Raw genomic sequence first — 23953 nt, 5'->3', positions numbered from 1 at the left:
AAAGTGAGAGACCTGTGTCTAATTTTGTGAAATAGTACGCTATAGTATTTGTCATCACAAAGAAAGCTGGTTTCATCAAGACCACTATGTAGGCTACTGTAACTTACTGCAACACTTGACAATAAGGTTACATTAACTAGCTTACCATGTAACTAACAATACAAATACAAAATTGTAGTAGGAAGAGCTATTTAGTTACAGTTCATTACGGTTTATTACACAAATGATTACAATGCAAATTAAAGGCAAGGTATCTGTGTTTTAAAAAGCACTTTTGTCATATTTGACGATATATGAAATCAATCCGACATCTGTGGGTATCGCTGGATCTCTGTTTTGAATAAAGGCATCTGTTAAATGCTTACATTATGTTATGGAAAGTTCTAACATGGCTTGTGATAGCCATACTGAGATGTGAGCTGTAAGTCACATCTGGGTTATTAAAGTTTCATGCAGAACTATCACCATGAGAGAATGGATCCAAACCACCTCCGCTACATTATATACTCACATCCATGGCCATGAGCTCCTCGCTGTCATTAATGCTGAGCAGTAAAACTGTGGTCCAAGCTTGAGGCGGAACTCCCTGGGGTGTCCAAACCACCTCCACCGTTTCACCAAAGGGAACAAGAAATGACATTCACACATGTTCTTATGAGGCAATGATACAGAATCTACAAATAATTACATGCAGCAAATTAACAGACTTGACACTAGTTGGCACAGACCTCCAAGTGCATCAATCACCAGACCAGTGTTAGGAGACCAGACCAGAGAACAAACTACAAACCACAGCACAGACCACCAACGATAATGGGAAACCTGGTATGTAAATCTCAACTATGCATAATAAACAACAAACTAAACAGCAATAAGGACTGGAAAATCTGCTACATTGTGTCTGCGTAAGATCACTTCTAAAACTACCTGTGTATAATGGCAACGAGAAATTGGAAAGTTGCCATTACACTTTATCTGCACTATAAAAGTGTTATTTCTGTATCTATGAGCTCTGGCTTCTTGTTGGAAAGGATCTGGTTGAAGATGTGGTAGCTCCTCTCCGGGAGCAGCTGGAACGTCACCCTGGACTTCTCCAGCAGGTCTGGAAGGACAGGAAGTGATCATGAAGGTCAAAGGTCAACATCAGTGATTACAAATCAGTGACCTGAGGCCTGTTCCATAAAGCGAGTTTACCGAATAAGCCAGACTTATGTCAGTTAGTCTGACTAATTTCTAGTTTATTCGGTTCCATAAAGCTAGCTCAACGTAGTTCAAACTCAGCCAAGGAATCTCGTTCCTTTTAATGAACGAGATTCAAAGAATAGAGTCCGTAAAAGGATCCGAACTTCCCATCACTATTGTGTTGGCCGCAGCCTGTCTGAAGTCGATTGACTAGCGAGGTGAATAGCGAATGGGATGTGAGATGAGCGGTTACGTGACACTGACACACTACATTCAGAAAAGTAAATTTTTTCAAATAGGTTAAAATAAATATGGAAATCACTCATTGTTGTAGATACAAGTTAGCTTGTTAAAATCTTTCAAAATTGTAAATGGAGGCTTTGACTCCATCCCTGTTGTTATGGTTACTTATTTCAGACACTTTGTACAGGCTCATATACTATGTAGCCAGCGCAATAATTTAGAACGGTGAAAAGACAGTTTTGCTGCAATTAGTATGGAAGCAAATCGTGACCAAAATTCAAATGCATTTCCAGAAATGCATTGTCATTCTCAAGAACGTGGCTGCAAAATCGTGACCACAATTCAAATTGAAATGCATTTCCAGAAATGCATTGTAATTTTAAGAACGTGGCTGCAAAATCGTGACCACAATTCAAATTCAAATGCATTTCCAGAAATGCAAAATGAGGGAGGAATGAGGCCAAGATGGCGGTGTGAGTGCACGCATTCTTCGGAGCTGTCCACCATCAGACTTGCATATTAGTGAAATATAGTTACTTAACCCTCGTGCTGCCTTCGGGTCACATGACCCAAAGGTTCATAACGAACCATCATTGTGTTTACCCAATTTTACCCAATACAAAACCAAATAAAAATACTTTTCTTTTAACCTTCGCAATGTGGGGGGTCTGAGACAGCCCGACGGTTAAAAGAAAATGCTTCACTTTGTTTTTGTATGCGGTAAAGTTGTCGCAATACGACGGTGGGTCACAATGACTGATGGGTCAGAACGACCCGAGGAGAACACAAGGGTTAAAGTATATTGTTGGAGGTATCTTAATGCAGAGTTGAGTGAATCGTGTCAACTTATTGGTAGCTCGTATTGTATAGAATTCTCGCCTCTTAACAACACACGTGGGAATAGAAACTTCGGCTAACAGCATCGCTAGCTAGCGTACCACACCTACGGCAGCATGCAGGTACCGACGGTGAATCCGCTTATGAATAACCTACAGGACTACTGCATGCCAGATGCACCTGTGATCTCCCTCGGGGAACCAGATCTCACCCCTCTCCCCATAACTCCTTCCACAACTCCCTCCAAACCTCCTGCACCAAAGAAAATGAAGCAGCGCTCATTGGATCCTGACAGTATATTGTGCAGAAAATCTCAGTCATCTTCAACACGAGAATCGACTCTGGAAAAAAAATGTGGAGAGAATGATTTCCAACAATACTCTGAAGATTGAGGGGCTGAAGAAGACTGTTGACTTTTCCTGTGCTGAGATCCGTGAAGTGAAAGGTAAAGTGACACACATTGATGACCGAGTCAACGTGGCGGAGAAAAAGGCAAGTCTACTGGAACAACGAATTACTGAGCTGGAAAATTATTCGCGACGGTGGAACCTGCGTCTCTACGGTATGGCTGAAAACAAAGACCAGAACGTCCGCCAAGAGGTTATACACATTTGTCAGTTTATACTGCCGGAGCACAAGGCCAAACTCCCCGATGTTATTGACTGAGTGCACCGTCTTGGCCAACAAAAGAATGATGCCACCAAGCCTCGAGGGATACTTCTACAGTTTGGTGCCCGTATTTACCGCGACGCTGTCTGGAAAGCTGCAAAAAAGTCCACCTTCCTCCAAAACAACAAGCTACGTTTTGCCGAAGACCTGTCCCCAGCAGTCAGAGAGCGGAGGATGCAGCTGTGGCCACTTGTATCTAAAGCGCGAGAACTAGTGGGAGGTCGAGCCTTTGCCAAAGGGGCTGAACTGTATCCAGATACCTGAAAGTGGTAAACGCCACACCTGTCAACATGTGCCTTCAGCAAAGTTAAGCTATAATAACCAAAATGCTTGTCATTCACTGTGTTTATATTTTTCTATCTGTTCGGGGCAACACTTTATTTTCTAAATATTTCTCTAAGGGCTGATGAGCACACTATTGACACCCAACTGAATGTTCACTAGACAACATCTATTACATCCGGTCTAATTTTTTGCAATGTCCTAGAGGCTAGCACTTTGTCTTTTAATTGCCAATAACTGGTAGGTGTTAATTTGTCGACTAAGAATCTAGGTACCTCCTTGTTTTCTTTCCTTTACTAAGTTTCACTATGCACCTTATATTTAAGTTAAAATGGCGCAGCTCCTTATGGTAAGGTTAAAGTCTAGTTTCATCCTAACTTTACTTCTTACATTGTTCTATCTGTTGTTGTTAATACGTCTTTATCTATAATTACTCTCAATGCCAGGGGGATAAGGAATATTGTTAAGCGCAAGGCGTTATTTTTGTTTGTCAAGCAGCACAAATTTGATTTCTGTTTCATTCAAGTCACACTCAGTTCCGGACGATGCTAGATTATGGAGATCCCAATGGGGAAATGATCTGTGGCAGGCTCATGGATCTCAACATTCTGCTGGTGTTGCGACTCTAAAATATAATTTTCCAGGGACTATTCTTTTATCTGTCAGTGATACGTCAGGTCATTTTGTTTTTCAAGTATTATCCATTGAAAACTTTATTTTGATAGTTGTTAACATATATGGCTATAATTCTAACCATGAGAACGACATGATGCTTGAAACTTTAGAGAAGCATATACAAAATGCCCATATTAACTTTCCAAATTCAGGTGTAGTAATAGGGGGGGATTTCAACATATTAGACCACAACATTGACTGTTGGCCTTCACGTGTTTCCACTGCAGTAAATGTAAACTTAAAATTATTTATGCAGAAATTTTACTTGATAGATGTATGGAGATTTCACAATCCTAACGCAAATGCTTTTACTTGGTGTAATAGAAGTGCCACCAGACGTTCACGATTGGACTATTGGTTAGTTTCTGATCATTTGAATATTGAGAAAATATCAGTTAATATCATCACAACCCCATTAACAGATCATACAGTCTCCATCTTTATCCCCTTGCAATCTGCCCCCTCTACAAGATGTAGAAATGCTTATTGGAAACTTAACAGTTCGCTTTTACAACACGATGTGGTAAAGTCAGACATAAAAAAAACTAATATTGGAATTTTGGAATAAAGCAAAGTCCAAGGATGCTTTTGGTAGCAATTGGGAACTTCTGAAATTTGAAAACTGGCCAATATTTGAGGAATTATGGTAGTATCTTATCCAAAAGTCGCAAATTGGAGGAAGAAAGAGTGGTCTCTAAAATAGTATCTTTATACCAGAAGGACCCTGCAGATATATCAGAAGAGGAAAGGCTAACTTTAATTTCGGAACAACTTAAACTAAATGAGATTTATTCCAACAAAGCAAAAGGTGCCTTTATAAGGTCAAGAAAAAGGTGGATTGAAGAAGGGGAACAGAACTCTGCCTATTTTTTCGTCTTAGAAAGATATCATGGGAAAGTCAATTTAATCCAGCAACTTAATATTAACGGTAATGTAACTGATAATCCAAAGAGCATAGCTGATTTTGGTTCGGACTTCTATAGAAGTTTATACAAATCAAATTATTGCCATCAATCAACCACTACATTCTTGAACCCTCTTATCGTCTCACCAATCTCTCAAGATGATAGGAAACTCTGCGATGACCCTATAACCTTGCAGGAAATCACGTTTGCAATTGAACATTGTAAAACTAATAAATCTCCTGGAGTTGATGGCCTTTCTGCAGAGTTTTATCAGGCTTTTACACAAGATTTAGCTCCCTTTCTACTTGAAGTAGTATTAGAAAGCGTTGAAAAAGGTTCTTTACCTCCTTCACTATCCCAAGGCTTAATTACGTTAATCCCCAAACCCAAAAAGGATCCACTGTTTATTGATAATTGGCGAGCTATTTCATTACTTAACACTGACTACAACATTTTTGCCTCGATCATTGCAAAACGATTAAAAAATGTTCTAGACCCTGTTATTGATGAAGTCCAATCAGGATTCATGAGAAAAATACATATCTCAAACAATAATCGGCTTGTCTTAGATATAATTGATTATTCATTTTTATGTCCTGATGATAGTTTTATCTTTTTCTTGGACTTCTTCTATAAAGCCTTTGACACAGTAGAACATAACTTTATATTTCAAACTATTGAGAAATTTGGTTTTGGTGATTTTTTTCTGTAAAGCTGTTAGAACAATTTACTGCAAAGGCAATAGCTCTATCAGATAAAAAAATGGGACATCGCCAAGATTTGAGCTGCAAAGAGGTATCCGGCAGGGCTGTCCTGCCTCTCCCTACCTATTCATTTTATGTACACAACTTCTTTCCACCCATATTAAAAATAGTGCTTTAAAAGGAATTTAAATTGCAGAAAGGGAAGTTATCCTCACCCAACTAGCAGATGATACTACTTTATAAAAAAAAAAATGCCAGCCAAGTGCCAATCGCTATCAATACAATATAATTATTTTCCGCAGATTCTGGACTCTGCTTAAATCTGAAGTGTGAACTTTTTTCTCTTAAAGAAAGCGACACCTCCCAGATTTGTAACATACCAATCACAGATAAGATTACCTATCTAGGGATTACTATAATGAAAAATGAGGAGGAGAGATGCTCTGTAAACTTTGATTTGATTAGTAATAAGACAAAGAAAAAATGTAATCAATGGCTTCAGAGAGATTTATCCTTGAAAGGACGAGTGTTGTTGACAAAGGCAGAAGGTTTATCCCGTCTTACATATGCAGCTATCCCCTTATTTGTCAACAAAAAGCTCTGTAATTCCATTGATAAATTACTTTTCAATTTTATTTGGAAAAACAAGACGCATTATGTGAAAAAATCTGTTATTATGAACCCTTTTGAACGTGGTGGTCTAAATTGTCTTGATTTTACAACACTTAATAATACTTTTAAATTAAATTGGATAAAGCATTTTCTAAATAACCCCACATCTACATGGAATTTTATACCTAACTATATTTCCTCTAAGGTTGGTGGTCTAGAATATTTACTTTTGTGTGATTATGAAATAGACAAGATTCCCGTAATCTTATCTAAATTCCACAAACAAATGCTCTTAGCATGGTCGTTAATCTACAAACATAATGTCTCCCCACATAGGTGCTTCATCTGGAATAATCGGCTTATTAGGTTTAAAAATAAATCTTTATTTTATGAAATTTGGTTCAACAATAACATAATTCTAGTATCCCAACTACTAAATGATAATGGATCATTGTTGAATTATTCTGAATTCCTTCACACTTTTAGCATTCCAATCACCCCAAGAGAGTTTGCAATTGTTATGGATGCCATCCCATCTGGTATTTTAACTCTCTTAAAAGGGACTGTAAAACCAGATTGCCTACCGACTTTGGACCCTAAGTTGACCTCAGTTGGTAATAAATGTTTCGCTACCACAATAAAATGAAATAATAATCGTAACATTCGCTCTTTGTTCCAGAGAGATGTCACCAGCACCCCTAATGTTGTTCCCTATTGGTCTAACTATTTTGGCAACCTGAATTGGGGGAATATATGGAACCTTCCTTACAAATACCTACTTACGAATAAAGTAAGAGAAGTCTCTTTCAAAATCATACATAGGTATTATCCTGCTAAGCATTACCTCCTTAGGTTTAAGCTTGACATTTGTGTTAACTGCTCTTTTTGTGGAATATGTCCAGAAACAATGGTGCACCTTTTCTGGCAGTGTCCCTACACTTTCCCTACACACGAGAGAGATCTTTCTGGAAAGATCTCTCTCAATACATTTCTGATAAACTTGTCTTTGATTTTTCCTTGTTGTGGAAAGATGTACTGGTTGGTTTCCGTGACAACGAAAGTAAGAAACAGAAAGAAATATATCTAATTAATTTATTGATCATTTTAGGCAAATATCATATTCACAAAGCCAAATTTAGTAACTCTAAACCTTCTTGTATTGCTTTTGGTAGGGAAACGGAACAGTACATCAAAACCATCTGATTCAGAAAATAAGAAAGCTGCTAAAACCCATTCAGTTATGCTCTATTTTTTATGTATATATTTGAAACTCCCCCTGGCTCTCCTCTTGACGTATTTTTTTTTTGTATTAATGACTGTTTGCTTGTCTTTACTGTTTGTATCGTGAAGATTTAAGGTTTCAAGATAAAAAAAAAATAATAAAAAAAATTAACGAAAAAGCATTCTGACCGGCGCAGCAGAGTGACGTCAGTAGCCGCTCTTCTTCAGCTCCCTGCTGACCGAGCTACCCATCTTGTTCGGTAGGGGGCGGTGTGCACGTCTGCATTGCATTACATTGCAAATGTGCCGGGAACCAGGTATTTAGAGCAGCGTTCCCCAACCGGTGCCCACCGGTCCGCGGACCGGTACCGGTCCGTGGGTCATTTCGTACCGGGCCGCACAAAAAAGAATTAATAACATTAATTCCTTTTAATTGATTATCAGAGTCTGAAAGACGTTTTATTCTGAAAAATTACCTGATTCTCTCCTTCTCCGCGGGCCTTTTCCCCTGAGCAAAAAAGCATTTTTTAGCAAGTTTGTGGGCTTTATTGAGCGGTATCATGCGCGTCTCTTCCTCTTGACACATGACAAGTGATAGTTACCACTCAATGAAGCCTGTTTGAGACAACAACTCTATCGGTGTTTTGGATGAAGGCTATCCTGAGATCGCCACTAAAGCACTGAAAACCCTGCTTCCATTTCCAACATCAAGCGGGATATTCTGCCGTGACAGCAATCAAACAAAATTATGGAATAGGCCTAAACTGGATATAAGGAACGCACTTCGGGTGTCACTGTCGTGGCTTATAGTCACACACAACAGTGGGACTGACACATCGAAAGCTAGCTAGTAACAATATAACGATGGAAAACCAGGCTAAGAAACTTAAAGATGGGGCTGAAAAAATAAGAGACAAAAATACATCACATTCACTAGACACGGTTTTGTCAATTGAAAAAACGGCTGTTTATTTCACATAAAACTCCCAAAACTATTTTTCGCTCCGCGCTCGCATTAGGTGTGGAAGTTACTAACTAGGATCACATCAAACCCAGAATGTGCATGCATTAGCAGCGCAGCTGTCCAGGGCCTATCTTTCCTCCCAGTCCGCCCCTGCCGGTCCGTGAAAATATGTCTTACATGAAAGCGGTCCGTGGCGCAAAAAAGGTTGGGGACCGCTGCTTTAGAGGACGCATCACAGATCATGGCGCTCCCTCAAATTGTGCAAACACTGTTAGAATTAGCTGAGCAGGTAGAATCTAATAATATATCTGAGTCTGATGCCCGTGACCGAGTAGAACAAGTCATAGAGAGCTTGGCTGCATACTCTGCCGTCACAGATTTACACATTAATAGTAGCTCTGCCACTGTTTTAGTCATTGTTTGACATCAAGTTGCTCAGTCTGTGATGCGTCCTCTAAAGACCCCGCAATTCAATCAATTTCCCGGCACATTTGCAATGTAATGCAATCAAGCCCCCACCCCTCGGCATGAAACAACGGCCCCGGTGGATGTAGGTGGTATTGCATTTCTTGTTAGACTTCCGGCTCTTCCGGTTGTTTTTATTCTATTAACTCCAGTCAACATTTATAAAACTATCTCCCCCAATAATTTTTGTTCGATTCTCGAACCTGGCTCATACTACTAGCTTTTTCATAAAATAATTTTTCCTGATTTTTGCTAAATTTGAAACCAATCCAAAATGGGTAAACTAGCACCCCATTTATTTGCTTACGTCAATAAAAGTTGCCTGCAAATGTGCTTGCGGATACTAACAGGGCACGAGCACAAAAGTTCACATTGGCCGATAGCCGATTTACCTGGAGCTGAATGAGCCATATTGAATGAGCACAGGGAGAAATGGCTTGAGTTGCCTGCCCTGTTGTAGCAAGTTTAGCAAATGGTTGTCACACATACATGAAATGTTGTTAATATAGTTTATTCCCGTTATTTTAAAACAGATTTGATTTTTCTGTCAAGAACGTTTTTACGTTCATGTCATGATGGCAAATATTACATTATGTTAAGCGTGAGCATAGATTGTTGACATGTCTATCTGGAGCAAAGACGAAGATTAATACTTTAACTGATAACAACAATAAGAAATGATATAAATATGATTAGTCTTGCCTTCAGAAGCTTTTGTTAAACACGCCCATTATTCTTTTTTTTAATCGTGTCATCAAGCCAGACTGCTTTTGTGGGACAATGAAGGTCCTCAGTGACTGTTTCACCCCCACTTATATCTGATGGAAACGTCTTGTATATAGGCCTAGTTCTGTTAAGCCCCTTTCAAAGGCAAATGTTAAATAAAGTATATTTTAGACACTTCTCAAGCTTTTATTTATTACATTATTTCTATTATTATTTATTTCTATTACATTATTCCTATTATTTATAAGTCTTGTTATATCACGTTATATCCATTAATAGGCGTTTGGTTTTGTAGAACATAAAAAAACAGGCCACATTTCTACACTGATATGTAAATTGAAGGCAGTGTGAAAAATACAGTTTACAGTAAGCTATGGTAAGTCTGCATTATGGAAAATTTCTGTTACCAAAATAACTATCAAGCTTTCTTTGCCTGGCGAGAACAACGACGGAGCTAGGTTTTCATGTTAACAGTTTATTTAATCCGATACAATGCGTTGGAGATCATACTCAAATAACAAGAAAAAAAGCAACATATGTGATGAGTTCCATCTAGAATAGCCCTATATTTAGCCCTATAGCCTATTTCTAACAACCAAGTGAAAGTAATACTATACAATGACAGCAGGGCCGGATTAACAATTTTCTGTGCCCTGGGCAACAAGGCTGAGGGCCCTCGCCACCTCCCCGCCAATTTTAGAAAAGTTGACCTAGCCTGCTGTCAAAGTTCGTCAGGCCACTGAGATAGGGAAGGGCACCCACAGCGAGCTTGGGAAGTTGAGTGTGTATTTCTTTTTTGTTTTTTTGGGGGGGGGGCACCATCGTAACTTTTTTTGAGCATTTAAATCAGAATCAGAATGGGATTTATTTGCCATGAAAGTTTGCACAGACAAGGAATTTGCTTTGGCTATATCTCTTGTTCTGCCTGTTTTGTAATATACGTGCCTAATATTTCTATACTAAAATAATATCGGCATTATAAGTATTATAACTATGATGATTTTTCAGTTGGCTAATTTTTGGTGCCCCCTCAGGAGTTGGTGCCCTACGCACAGCGCGTAGTGCGCGTTATGGGAGCGGCGGCACTGGCTACTAGACTACACAAACACTGTTTTTGACGTGATTTAACATAATATTTTGATCGAACGAGTTGCAATAAAGTACTCACATTAAGGAAAGTTAGGACTGCGTTCATAAAGTGATATAACATTTTAGTTGACATTGTCCAGGGCCCCTTAGATGTCATGTGCCCCTGGGCAAGTGCCCAGTTGCCCTAATGGTTAATCCGGCCTTGAATGACAGCATACATTTACGTAAAGTTTGCATCATGTCTCTGATTCTTATCGGACTTGTACCCCATTCTGCCACTGCAATGCCTTAACTCACACGCTCGCAACCATATAAATCTATGCTTGCCACTGGCTGTCGCAAAGTATGACGTGTACAGCTAGTTGCAAGCGTGCACAAGGTCTCGGAGCTAGGGGAAAAAAGAGCCACTGTTTAAAGCTAGACCGGAAGAGTCGGAAGTGGAAAGATGGCGTGGTCCAGTTTCGCGCTCTCGCTTGCCTCACTGCGCCACTGAGCACTTTTCATAGAAATGAATGGGGGCGCCATCGTGGAAGACAAAAGTTGCTTCCTCTAGTTATATTAAAGATCCTGTAAAGTGGAATTAAAAACGAGTTTCAAATTCATCACACCACAGAATAATGTGTTATTAACTACCCATCCAAATTCGAATGAAAAAAAGAACCGACAAGTATGTTCAATTAGGCTTTGAAATCGTAAGAAAATCAGCAGTCTTCTCTGTTCGAGACTGGGGGGGGGGCGTGTCGGCTGAAGGAGCTGAAGCTCTGCACCCTCGCTGGAAGGCGCCGCCTCTCTCAAGTAAGCTACCTACGACCCAGATAATGGACGCTACGTCAAGCCGAACAAAACAGTATAGAATTAGAATGTATTTGTTCAATGAGTGAAACATACTGCATATAAATGAAATATTCCCCTGAGCTGTAACACAGGAGTAAACATTTACAGCAGACAGCAGACAGTGAGCTCTCCAACTACTTCTAGCACATTACCATTTCACCAAAATACCATCATTCTACACCGAGTAGCCTAATATCAAATTAGCGGTTTGCACTAATTATAGCAGAGATACCTCTGGAAAAGTTATGTAGTATAATTATAACAAGCACACAGAACTGAGTGATGAACTGCTGGCGGCGGTGGATGGTCCAGGTGAGACCGGAGGATGAACGGCCGGGGGGGGGGGGGGGGGGGGGCGATGCTCGGTACGGCTTCGCGCTGCAAGAGAAGCCGTGTGTTGGTGAACCCCGTCTGTCTCTGGTCCGTGTTAAAACTGTCCGCCGTGAAATGGTCAGTGGCGCAGAGGCGGATGTTGGAGTTTATCCGAAGCTTTCCATGAGTGTGGCTCTTCACAAAATCTATCAACCTATTTTTCCTTTCATTATCAACTTAAATGGCGTTGCAGCGCAGCTGGAGTTCTTGCATCCAGGGGCAGTGGCGCCTTAATGCACGGGCTTACCTGGGCTTAAGCCCGGGGCCTCGACCAATCAGGGGCCTCTTAATAATAATACAAAATAATAATGATGATAAACGTCCGTATTCGCGGTGTCATTACTCTGCTCTACAGTGGCATCTGGTGGTGTATGTGGAGGGAGGGGAGGCCCCCCCTCCCCCTTATCGTAACAAAATGTAACAAAAACTAGAGAGGGTACAATTTGTAGGGTGTGCTTGCTTGCGTCGGTTGCAGATGGGTCCTTTTAATATGAAACAAGCTGAACCCCTTTGAGACAAGCTATTCTAACAACATTGTCACCGGCAGTATTTTTCAGATGGAATCGCGATTCAAACGGTACCATCTGCTAACTGAAAATATGCCCTCAAACGCGACTTTTTGGTCTCAGTCTAGAGCCCTGCGTGGAGAAGCTGAATTATGCTACGAGCAAGCTAGCCTAGCTGCTGTTGCTAACCAAACTTCACTGAGGGGATTGTTTGAATGCGCCAGAAATCAAAAACGTTTCTTTTGACATAAAGTTTAGGCTGTGGCATTGAATACAGGGACGCACCACACAAGCTTGAGTTTAAATACATAATTTATTGTGACATTACTTACTGTACATGCAAGTCTTGAATTGCTTAAATGTATAATGCTGCTAGTACACCACGGCACGATACGATACTTAATGCAACAGCAATGCAAGTTGTATCCATGCGTCGTTGCAAACGTGTGCTGACGTTGTGACGTAGGCTAGCACTGAGTTCCCTTCGTTGACACAAGGCACCTTTTGCCACAAAAACTGAATTTCAGCCTAAACCGTGCAACGGAATGTAAATAACAATACAAGCAACTCGTGCGATTAGCGTGTGGGGGGCCTCAAAAAATGAAAAAAAAGTCCATAGCCCAGGGGCCTCAAGTGCTATTAAGACGCCCCTGTCCAGGGGAGATGCAGTTGCGGGTGGTGGGAGACATCCTGAAGCTAGCTAGCTATCTGATGTAAGCCACAATAACAGTACAGCAGGAGGAGCCATTCAGTGATCTGACGTAGATGGGGCGAAATGACGTAGATAGGGCATTTTTTGGCTCCGCCCATTAAAACCTGATCTGAAAACGGAAGAGAAACTGTTCTTCGGTCTAACTCCACATTTCAGTGCGACAAGGTTTTAGCGCTTTGCACATGCTTTCAGGAACTAATTTCACACGTATATAATGTACTTAGAAGCAAAACATGGAATTTACTTTACAGGATCTTTAACTCTATGAATGCAATGCAGATGTGCACACCGCCCCCTACCGAACAAGATGGCTAGCTCGGTCAGCAGGGAGCTGAAGAAGAGCGGCTACTGACGTCACTCTGCTGTGCCGCTCAGAATGCTTTTTCGTTCATTTTGCATTTCTGCAAATGCATTTGAATTTGAATTGTGGTCATGATTTTGCAGCCACGTTCTTAAAATGAAAATGCATTTCTGGAAATGCATTTGAATTTGAATTGTGGTCACGATTTTGCAGCCACGTTCTTCAAATGACAATGCATTTCTGGAAATGCATTTGAATTTGAATTGTGGTCACGATTTTGCAGCCACGTTCTTGAGAATGAAAATGCATTTCTCGAAATGCATTTGAATTTGAATTGTGGTCAGGATTTTGCAGCCACTTTCTCATTAGCTTGATTTCTCATTTCTGGAAATGCATTTTAATTTTCAAATTTTACATTTCAAATTGAATTTTGGTATCTATTTGCTGGGGCATATTTTGAAAATTAAATCTCAAATGTCTATTTGTTTTTCATTTTAATTAAGTGAAAGATTGAGCACTCTTGAAGAGGAAAATTAAAATGCAAATAGGATGATTGATTACTAATTTCATTTATGAGTCAAATAATGCAGCCACATTCTTAAAATGAAAAAGCATTTCTGCAAATGCATTTGAATTTTGGTCACGATTTGCTTCCATAAAAGACGTAGTAGGTGTCCTTATATCACCTGATAATGGACCCCCCTTGCAGCCAATCAGAATCGAGTATTCACCCAGACCATGGTATAAATGTTAATAATAAAATAGCAGACATATACATGATACAACACACCAGTAACCAATTGATATTATGTGTTAATATACCGAAAATAGTATAGTAAATCGAGATGGTGCTGCTGTCTGTCCCGCAGAAAACCATTCAAACAGGTTGACAGCAGTGGGTTTTTTGGAACCACAGCGAGCTACTTGAACCACGTGATCGCATGTCGGTGAGATCAGAGTGTAGTGACTCTTTTGACTCTGGGCTACAAGGGGGAGGGAAAAAACGAATTTAGGTTCTGTTTGTCCCAACTGACTTGCCGTATAAATGTGAACTGTATTTTGTTAGCTGACCAGCTATTTATTAACTTTGTACTTTGCTATCTAACATGCTATTTTCAAGAAGTATAGCAACCTCAAAATCTAGTTAAATTCTGCACTGGTCCGTGCTCTTTTTGTGATGATATGTAAATGTCTGTTAGTGTTGCGTGCTGTGTAGTAGTAACTAATGTAGCTTCACGGATTCTGCCGTTTGTTTTCGCACAACCGAGGAGAGGGAAATTACATGAAAACCTGCGTTTTAGTAATATCTAGGTAGCACTAGCTTTGGAAGATCTTCCAGCCTGACTTGCTAGTGATGTGTAGTTTGTGTCACGATATCTACTAGTTTACATTACTGAAGAATGTTCAAACAATTCAACTCGTCAACACCAGCAAACGACTACAGTACTTCTGTTTGACTTATAAGTATGGGTTTGATTAGCCGTCTCACCACCAACTGTCTATCAGTGTTGTTAATGCTGGCTTTGTTGATGTGTTATCTAAGCCTGTGCTTCCATCAACAAGCCTCTGTGATGAAGTTAACAGAAGAACAGTGTAAGAAAACACCTGTTCATGTGATAGCCAGAAACAGTTTAAAGAATCCAGAGACAACACAAAGAGTGGCTATGTCTCAGCATCAAACACACGTCCCCACATTGTCCAAAGAAGCCTCGCTCATTGCCAGGTTCAACAAACCCAGTGAATCTGAATGCAGCTTGCCTTTGGAAAGCCGATTCAACTGTGCCAGAGACCGGGTCTTGAGCCAGACAGAGTGTGAGGAAAGAAGTTGCTGCTATGCCCCTATTCCACATGCAGTGCCGGGAGCCCCTTGGTGCTTCTACCCCCCTTCCTACAGTGGGTATAGAATGGGGCCCCTCACCCCAACCTCCAGGGGCCTGGCTGCCACTCTGAAGAGGCCCACTCCCTCCTACCTTCCCAGGGACATCCCCACTCTTAGACTGGAGGTGTTGGAGGAGACGGCAGGAAGGCTGCACCTCACTGTGAGTCTGGCTCAATTTTCTCCAGTTTGATGTGTGCTTAATCAGGCCTTCCTGCGTAAAAAGAATAGGGCTGGACTGCGTATTCTTGTTAATCTGTAGTTACCAATACAATGCCTCTAAAGCCATGAGGGAAAATAATGCTCACTCAGGTGGTCGCGATATGTAGATGGAAGTCTGGGTGCTTAAAATATGCAACGGATAATTGATAACCTTATGGTTTCCCCTTCTGTAGTTGAAGGATCCATTTACTCAGCGATATGAGGTTCCACTGGGCATTGGCCATGCCAGCAGAGGTGCCGACCCCCAGCACCCCCTCTACATCACTGAATTCCAGCCTGACCCTTTCGGCTTCATTGTGCGCCGCAAGTCTAATGGCCGGGTCCTGTGAGTAGTCATAAGTGTCTATGAAGCTGTCTTTCTGACCCTCCTGTCTCTACATGTCAGTCTGCCATTTCTGCCTTTCGATCTGCAGTTAGGCAGGCTCGCTGGCCGTTTCTGTGCATGTCTGTCTAGACCTCTGCCTGTCTACCTACCTGACAGCCTCAGTCTCAATCCTGAATTACAAAACCATTCCTGAGCATGGAATAACCAATCCTGCCTTCATCATGACTTAAAACTGTCACAGGCAGACCTTCCACAAGGTACCCGCTAACAACCCCTTGTGCTGTGTGTGTCAGTGTGAACACCACAGTGGCTCCGTTGCTGTTTGCTGACCAGTACCTGCAGCTCTCCACGTCCCTGGCCTCGGGCCTGGTGTCTGGGCTTGGGGAGCACTACACTCACCTGAACCTGGAACTCAACTGGACCTCCTTCACCCTGTGGAACAGAGGCATGGCACCACATGTAAGCTCCCCCCCAAAAATGTGTACCCCCTGAGACTCAGATATGTTCCAGGAATGAACAGCTTGTCATTTAAATGCCTTTGAGTAGGACAGGTGTAATTGTTTGGATTAGAATGTGACCCCAAACAAGGCTTTCATCTGCACAACCGGTTAATGCCAGATCTCTTCTGCCAGAGTGATGCCAACCTGTATGGGTCCCATCCCTTCTACATGGTACAGGAGGAAGATGGCCTGGCTCACGGAGTCTTCCTGCTCAACAGCAATGCCATGGGTAGTAGAAATGTCAACAATACACACGCAAACACACACTTTTTTGTGTGTTTTATAACTCATTTATTGACTTCTCTGTTACTTTGCAGAGGTGGTATTACAGCCCACTCCTGCTCTTACCTGGGTGACTGTTGGCGGGATCCTGGACCTGTATGTGTTCCTGGGACCAGATCCTCAGAGTGTGGTCCGACAGTACCTTCAAGTTATAGGTAGATTAACCCATAAGCTTGGACTTAAGTAAACATTGACATAGGCCTAGATGACCAACGCAGGGTACCTGACAACAATTTATTTAAGGATATCGAGTGGACAATGTCATTTAAGTGTGTGAATCTAAATTGTGGCCCTCCTTTGACTTTGTTAAAATCACTGGTCTAGCTGATATTGGTGACAGCTGTGTGGTTTTAATATAGGGATTCAGGGAAGAAATGAGTGTGGACACAGGCCACAGAACCATCCATCTCTCTGGACAGAAGTGGGGGAGACAAGGAAAGGCAGATAGCCGACTGCGTCTTCCCCTTTTACCTCTGGTCAGGGGCGTAGGTGTCATTATAGGATTTGTAGGTATACTTTGTAGTTAAAATGTAGGTTTCATTAGACATGTCCCACACACACACTTTCATTACAAAAATTATATTTAATGGATGAATCCTCAACTATTCAAAAAAGCTGTCATCCCACCCACATTTGAAAACAAACGTACAGGTCATCCTTTGATGCCTCCGTACTGGGCCTTGGGGTTCCACCTGTGTCGCTGGGGTTACCCATCCACAAATGCCACCAGGGAAGTGGTCAGACGCATGCACCAAGCCAACTTCCCCCTGGTAACTACTCTAGGGGTTAAAAGCAAGTGCTATCCTTTCTATCATCTATCATTTAGGTTAACTTCAGCGAAAGAATACTTTTACTGCGTTAGCATGCTGCCATTGGATACTCTTCTTCTATTGTACTAGCACAACCATATCATAGTTATGTTTGAATTAGCATGCAAGCCTTCTTGACCTTCAGGTTTGGGGTGGTTGGGTGTTGTCGTGGTCAGGACGTGCAGTGGAATGACCTGGATTACGCAGACAAGCGCAGGGTGTTCACCTTTGACCCCCGCCGTTTCGGGGATCTTCCAGAGATGGTGGAGGAGCTGCATCAGAAGGGAATGAAGTACATTCTCATCCTGGTGAGAGATGGGGGGTCTCTCATATAGTAAATGGTACACAATACGTTCACAAACTTCTACTAGAAGCCTGACAATAGTGCACTAGAAAAGTGTGACTATGATAACTATGTATTCAAGAAATGCAAAGGAAACAACATTTCCCATATCCTAATGAAATCGCCACTGAATTCAGTCCTGCATTTAGAAATATACCTCAAAGAAAATGCACAGTACACATCATATTCCCTTATCCTAAGGAAATTGCCACAGATTTCAGTCCTGCATTTTTCCTACAACTGAAACTCATGTTCCGCTTGTCAACCAGCAGAGGGCAGCAGAAGCTTGATGATTGTACCTAAACAGTGTCCCACTACACCTGAGTGTCATGGTTCCTCCCACCAGGATCCAGGCATTAGTAGCAGTAGCCCTGCCGGTACCTACCCGCCCTTCGACGAGGGCCAGAGGAGAGGAGTCTTCATCAGGAACGCCACCGGTCAGACCCTCATAGGGAAGGTCAGCTAGCTCTCAAATCTCATGGTTTTTAAATGAGTCCCTGTGTGTTGCATGTGGCTTGGTAATGCCTGCTAGTGTGTGTCTGTCTAGATGTCTCTGACTTCTTGTGTGCATGTGTTTAGGTGTGGCCTGGCCCGACAGCTTTCCCGGACTTCACCAACCCGGAGACAGTTTTGTGGTGGGAGGACTGCATCAGAGAGTTCCACTCCAGGGTCCTTGTAGACGGCCTTTGGATTGTAAGTAACCAGGTTGAGTGTGTACGTATATGTGTGTACCCTCTGTTCTTCAAAAAAAAAAAAAAAAAAAACTTATTCTGTCATGCCACTTTCCCCAGGATATGAATGAGCCAGCCAGTTTTGTGCCAGGCTCAGTAGATGGATGCCCTGACAGTGATCTGGAAAGCCCCCCCTTCGTGCCAAGTTAGTGTGCTACAGTTACAAGCTGACCCAATTTTAAGAAACAATCTTTACTCTCCTTTTTTACATCATCCAGAATTAATATCCAAAACAATCTTTAATTGGATAAACTCTGAGTGGTATATGAATTTGTTTCATTGTTATTGCCACTTACCATAGTATTGTTTCTTCTTTACAAACAGGGGTGGTTGGAGGCCAGCTGAACTCAGGCACTCTCTGCATGTCAGCACTGCAGAACCTGTCCTCCCACTACAACCTTCACAACCTCTACAGCCTGAGCGAAGCCAGCGCCACCCACAGGTCAGAGTGAGATATTACACTGCAGAGATGGTGGCACAACTTTGAAAGACACAAAAATAATTGGGCCCATGACAAGAAATAGTATTTGCGGTATCTGAGTACTTGGTGGCTATATTAGGATTATATTAACCTAGATGAAACAGAAAACTGGATATATTTTAGAATGTTAAACATTGGGCAATTTCAATCATTAAACTGAACGACCTGGGCGCCCCAGTAGCTCACTATATAAGTGTGCGTACCATGTAGGCGAAGGTCTTACCAGAGCGGCCTGGGGTTGAATCAGGCATTGGCCCTGTGCTGCATGTCTTCCCTGCCTTTCCTGTCACACTTTACTACAAACTGTCCAATAAAGCATGAAAAATGCCCCAAGTTATATCTTCAAACAGAATAACCCTTAATGTTCCAGTGCCCTGGTGAGGGTGCGCGGGGCGCGACCCTTCGTCCTTTCCCGCTCCTCCTTCCCTGGTATTGGCCGCTTCTCTGGAGTGTGGACTGGGGACGTGCAAAGTGACTGGGAACAGCTCCGTTTCTCCATTCCAGGTTAGAACAGGACCTGTCCTAACCAGGGTTCTAAATGAACTTTTTTGATCACCAGCCAATCAGAATTTCCACTAGCCAAATTCTTTCCGGTGAAAATAAGAACAATTATGAGTTTCCCTGAATGCATTTGATCATTTTATTAACATTGTTGGCATGAAAAACACAGAAAATGAAGAAAAATGAAGCACAGAAGTATGATGCAAGGGTATGTGAAATCACCAATACGTAAGGACACGATTTATTGTAAATGGCTAAAACGTCCATTCGCGTCATGAGATTGACTCCTGCCCATGCATTTACAGAAACATTTGTCCTAAGCAGGCATTAATTAAACTGACCTAATATACTCTTTATTAAGAACAGTGTATTTACATTACACTAGACTGTGTCAGTAAGCAACATAATTTTTCTTATGCGTAGACTACATGCGGCAATCCTTACAAAACATGACAACATTTTCATTGTCAAACACAAGCCATTCCCGACCCGTCGGCCATTTGGCATTACATTTTCTTTTCTTCGTTTCTCTAGTGCTATCAATTCCTCATCCCCTGCCTCGTTCCTCTTCTCGCCCCCAGAAGTTTGTCCTAATCACCGCCGCATTAAGTTAACTTTTTACTTTACTTTACTACTCTAGCTCTTATTACCTCCTATGATCCGCTATGCTTCGTTTTACTTCTTCCTTGTGTTTTCTGGTGGACGCTCCGTTTGTTTCCACGGTTTCTCGCGCCGGTTTCACTTCAACTGCGCGCAGCCAATGGGCGTATAAAACGTTATCACGTAGCATTACGGCACAGTGTTCATGGGAAACTTAGGAAGTACTGCCAGGGGGATAAATGACCGAGAACCATGCCGAGAACAGAGCCTTATGTATCATTCATCTAATGCCTCATGTATCACCGGCCAAACTGGCTAGTGAGTTTTTATTAACACCCGCCAAAATGAATTTTAACCCGCATTTGGCGGGTGTTAATTTAGAACCCTGGTCCTAACCCCCTCTGGCAGTGCACCTACAATATCACACAGTTACATTATCATCAACGTTGAGTATAATGCCCAAGACAGGCACAATATTCGACTAGTGGAATAGTTTTTTTTATCAAGCTGTCACAGATACTTTCCCATAGCCATAAATAGGACAAGTGACGAGTTCCTGAACAAGTACATAAAATGACTGATCATTGAAAGGGGGCATGGGTGTTCTCTTTTGTTCCCCCCAGCAATGCTGCTGTTTGGCCTGTTTGGAGTGCCCCTGGCAGGTGCCGATGTGTGTGGGTTTGGAGGGGACACCACGGAGGAGCTGTGTGTGCGCTGGATGCAGCTGGGAGCTTTCTACCCCTTCATGAGAAACCACAACGACAAACCCAACGCTGTAAGACATGCAACTGTGTGTGTGCGCGCGTGTACGAGAGAGTAATTCCTTTTAGCTAAAAAGCCTTGATCTTGAAAAAGCTGTGATCTTTTTTCCAGCAATCATACTTGGATAAATGTATTTTGCAGTTACTGTATACATTTCTGCATAGCAATGTATAAGCCTCCAAGTGATCCCTTGTAGAGTAGGCCAATGTGTTTTCTCTGTGTCCATGTAAAGGTATATGTGTTATGAATAGAGGTAGCACTATGAATAATGAACATAAGTAACTCTAGCCTGTGTGCCTGTGTTGGTGTGTGTCAGCCCCAGGAGCCCTATGTGTTTGGGCAGAAGGCCCAGGCAGCTATGCGGACTGCAGTCATGCTGCGTTACTCTCTCCTGCCCTTCCTCTACACCCTCTTCCACCATGCTCACACCTCTGCAGACACCGTGGCCAGGCCTCTCTTCCTCGAGTATGTATCTCCTCTCGCCTCTCTTCCTCCCTCTCCTTGCCTTTACCTTCCTCTTCCCCTGTCTCCTCACCTCCTCTCCTCTTCCTCGCCTCACTTGTCCTCTCCAATTCAATTCCTGTCTTCAAAATTATGTCAGAAAACCTGTTTAACCTGTCATGAAACTCTCCCAGGTTCCCCTCTGACCCGAACAGCCAAACCATCGACAGACAGTTTCTGTGGGGGGGTTCTCTTCTCATCAGCCCAGTGTTGGAGCAGGGGGCATGGGAGCTGGCTGCTTATCTCCCCCCAGGGACTTGGTACAGTCTGCACAATGTAGATATCCTCCCTCTCATTCATCTGGTGTTGGGTGGGGTGTTGAGTCTTTCACAAATGCCATCATTCTAACAGAAAGCACTCTCAAGTTTACAAAGAATATATGGTAAAGAAATTCCATGCAACCATCTCATCGTTCCTGTGAAGGGCCAGCCATTCTACAGCCGAGGCCAGTACCTGCTCCTCCCAGCTCCGCTAGACACCATCCAAGTCCACGTGAGGGAGGGACACATCATCCCACAGCAGGTGCAAGGGCTGGAAGGGCTTTCTGATTTACTACCACCTGATGTCTGATGTTTACTGCTGATGACGCTAATCTGCTGATTCTGCTGCACATTCACAACTAAAACAAATATTTATATTTAAAAAAAGGATGATTTGATAAGTGATTGGTCTAAAAACCTGCTGTCACAGGAACCAGAATTGACCACTTCAGCTTCACGCAATAACCCCTTCCTCCTGACGGTGGCTCTGTCTGCGGGGGGCTGGGCATGGGGCGACCTGTTCTGGGATGATGGGGACAGCCTGGACACCTTTGAGAAGGGAGACTACTCTTATGTCATCTTCATCGCTGGGCAGGTATGAGACTGAGGCTGTGTGAGTCAGTGTATTCAATTGAAAGAGATCAAAATCTTAGTGTTCTTAGAGGTCAGTGTGGTACTACCTGTGGGTAATTGATGATATAATGATTCTCATTTGGCCACAATTTGACCAGATAAGTGCATGCTACCTTTATAAGAGTTAAGGACAGAAGATAAGCATGAATCTATACATTGTATTGGGCTTTTAAATTTAAATTAAGTACATATTGTATATGCAGTGCAGATACTGCTTAGAGCATTTGTCTTTAACCCTGGTCCTTAGGGTCCACTGTCCTGTATGTTTTAGATGTTTCCTGCAGAAGCCTGTTAATGACCCAGTCATTTGAATCAGTTGTGTTGGAGCAGGGAAACATCTAAAACATACAAGATGGGGGGACCAGGGTTGAAGACCTCTGTCCAAGAGGATCCCCCTCCCTTTTTTTGCTTGTGGGTGACCTTTGACATCTGGTGGCAGTCCCAGGTAGTGAGCGACCCCCTGAAGCTGAACGGAGGTCTGGATGGTCTGGTTCTGGGGGGGCTGCGGGTGTTCGGAGTGCTCCTTCCACCCCGCAGCGTGTGGGCCAACGGGGAGAAGGTCATGGACTTCACGTACTGCTCAGACAGCAAGGTGATTGATCTAATCAATAGCCCTTTTTGAATGCAATGCCACATAGAGCTTTATATACGGCCAAAGAACTGCACCTAAACTCTCAAGGAAGACGAAGAAAAACTCCCATGAAAACTCAAGATAAAATGTTTCTTTTTACTTTGATCCCCACACTGCCATTCCTTCTTTCTCTAGACATGTCTGACCTGCTTGTTTGCCTTGCTGTCTAAACAGCTGTACACAAGGGTTTACGTGCTTTTAAAAAGGGCAGTATAAATACAATTTGATTTAATTAATTTTTTTATATGATTTTCTGCTTTTTGTGGATCTTTCAGGTTATTTTTGGCTGCCTGATCGACTTCTGTTTTACTACCTTTTGTCTCTCTGTAGGTTCTGACTGTGACCCATCTTGCTCTACCCATGTCTGAGGTTTTTACAATCCAGTGGACTCTGTAACCCAGTGGACTGCATTTAGTAGCCTTTTGGAATCCAGAGGTTCTGTTTCGGACTTCTTCTTGCCTAGCTACACCCTCACCTCTCAATCATTGTTCACTGCTGCTCTTAAAAGAAGACATTGCACTTACTGTTTCCTTGATTTGTTTCAGAGATCATTGTTTTTATGTCAATTGCATTTCTATTGCATTGAAAGTGTCAAGATGAAACACGATTGGAGTGTACAGTGTATATATGGATATGTTACAGTAAAACTGAATTAATCTTTCTCCATTTCGTCATTGTTACAGACTGATTTCAGAGAAGCCTTGCTACAAAGCCTACTTTCAGGATACCATTTAGATTTAGGATGGTAATCTTATTTTATCTAACTAATTTGATGTAGTACCAATATTTTTTGTTAATCTCGTAATTTTAAGCAGCTTTGTAATAAAGTTGGATATTGCTAATGCTCACACAAGTTTGATATGCATTACCAACATCATCTTGGGAAATATCATCCTGACTTGTAGCCCGATTGACTTGCATCGTAGAATAACTATATTTATCACAGGATTTCTTATATTTGTATTTCTTATCTAAAATAAATGGACTACTATGTGAGATATTGTTTCTATCTTTTCAGTAATTAAATCAGTAACGTGTGCAGTAAACCCGAAAGCCTTGTGTGGACAAATGTTTTTAACTGCTTGCATTCAAAACATCCGCTAAAATCAGTCATTGGAATATAAATACATTATCATGAGATCGGCCGTAGTAGGCTACTACACTGACTCTGGGAACGTTGGTCCTGATGATGCGCAT

General features: G+C 42.0%; 1 protein-coding gene across 1 annotated transcript; it reads left to right on the top strand.

Moving 5' to 3' along the window:
- Window positions 1-14268: 14268 nt before the first annotated feature.
- gaa (alpha glucosidase) lies at window positions 14269-23752 on the top strand. The gene is made up of 19 exons (XM_062452356.1): window positions 14269-15338; window positions 15571-15722; window positions 16016-16181; window positions 16355-16451; window positions 16540-16659; window positions 17156-17274; window positions 17490-17621; window positions 18003-18113; window positions 18236-18349; window positions 18448-18532; window positions 18712-18829; window positions 19239-19372; window positions 20593-20744; window positions 21048-21196; window positions 21367-21508; window positions 21656-21754; window positions 21923-22087; window positions 22565-22717; window positions 23087-23752. The coding sequence occupies exons 1-19, from the start codon at window positions 14766-14768 to the stop codon at window positions 23150-23152; spliced, it is 2847 nt and encodes a 948-aa protein (XP_062308340.1). The 5' UTR covers window positions 14269-14765; the 3' UTR covers window positions 23153-23752.
- Window positions 23753-23953: the final 201 nt, after the last annotated feature.

Source organism: Osmerus eperlanus, chromosome 2 (assembly GCF_963692335.1).
Source record: "Osmerus eperlanus chromosome 2, fOsmEpe2.1, whole genome shotgun sequence".
NCBI lineage: Eukaryota > Metazoa > Chordata > Actinopteri > Osmeriformes > Osmeridae > Osmerus > Osmerus eperlanus.
Note: the sequence above shows the minus strand (reverse complement) of the source record. Positions and strands in the feature narration are given on the sequence as shown.

Coding starts and splice junctions, on each gene's coding strand:
- gaa (XM_062452356.1), top strand. CDS start 14,766: ATGGGTTTGATTAGCCGTCTCACCACCAACTGTCTATCAGTGTTGTTA. Junction 16,182..16,354: donor ACAGAGGCATGGCACCACAT/GTAAGCTCCCCC, acceptor CTCTTCTGCCAG/AGTGATGCCAACCTGTATGG. Junction 19,373..20,592: donor GCTCCGTTTCTCCATTCCAG/GTTAGAACAGGA, acceptor TGTTCCCCCCAG/CAATGCTGCTGTTTGGCCTG.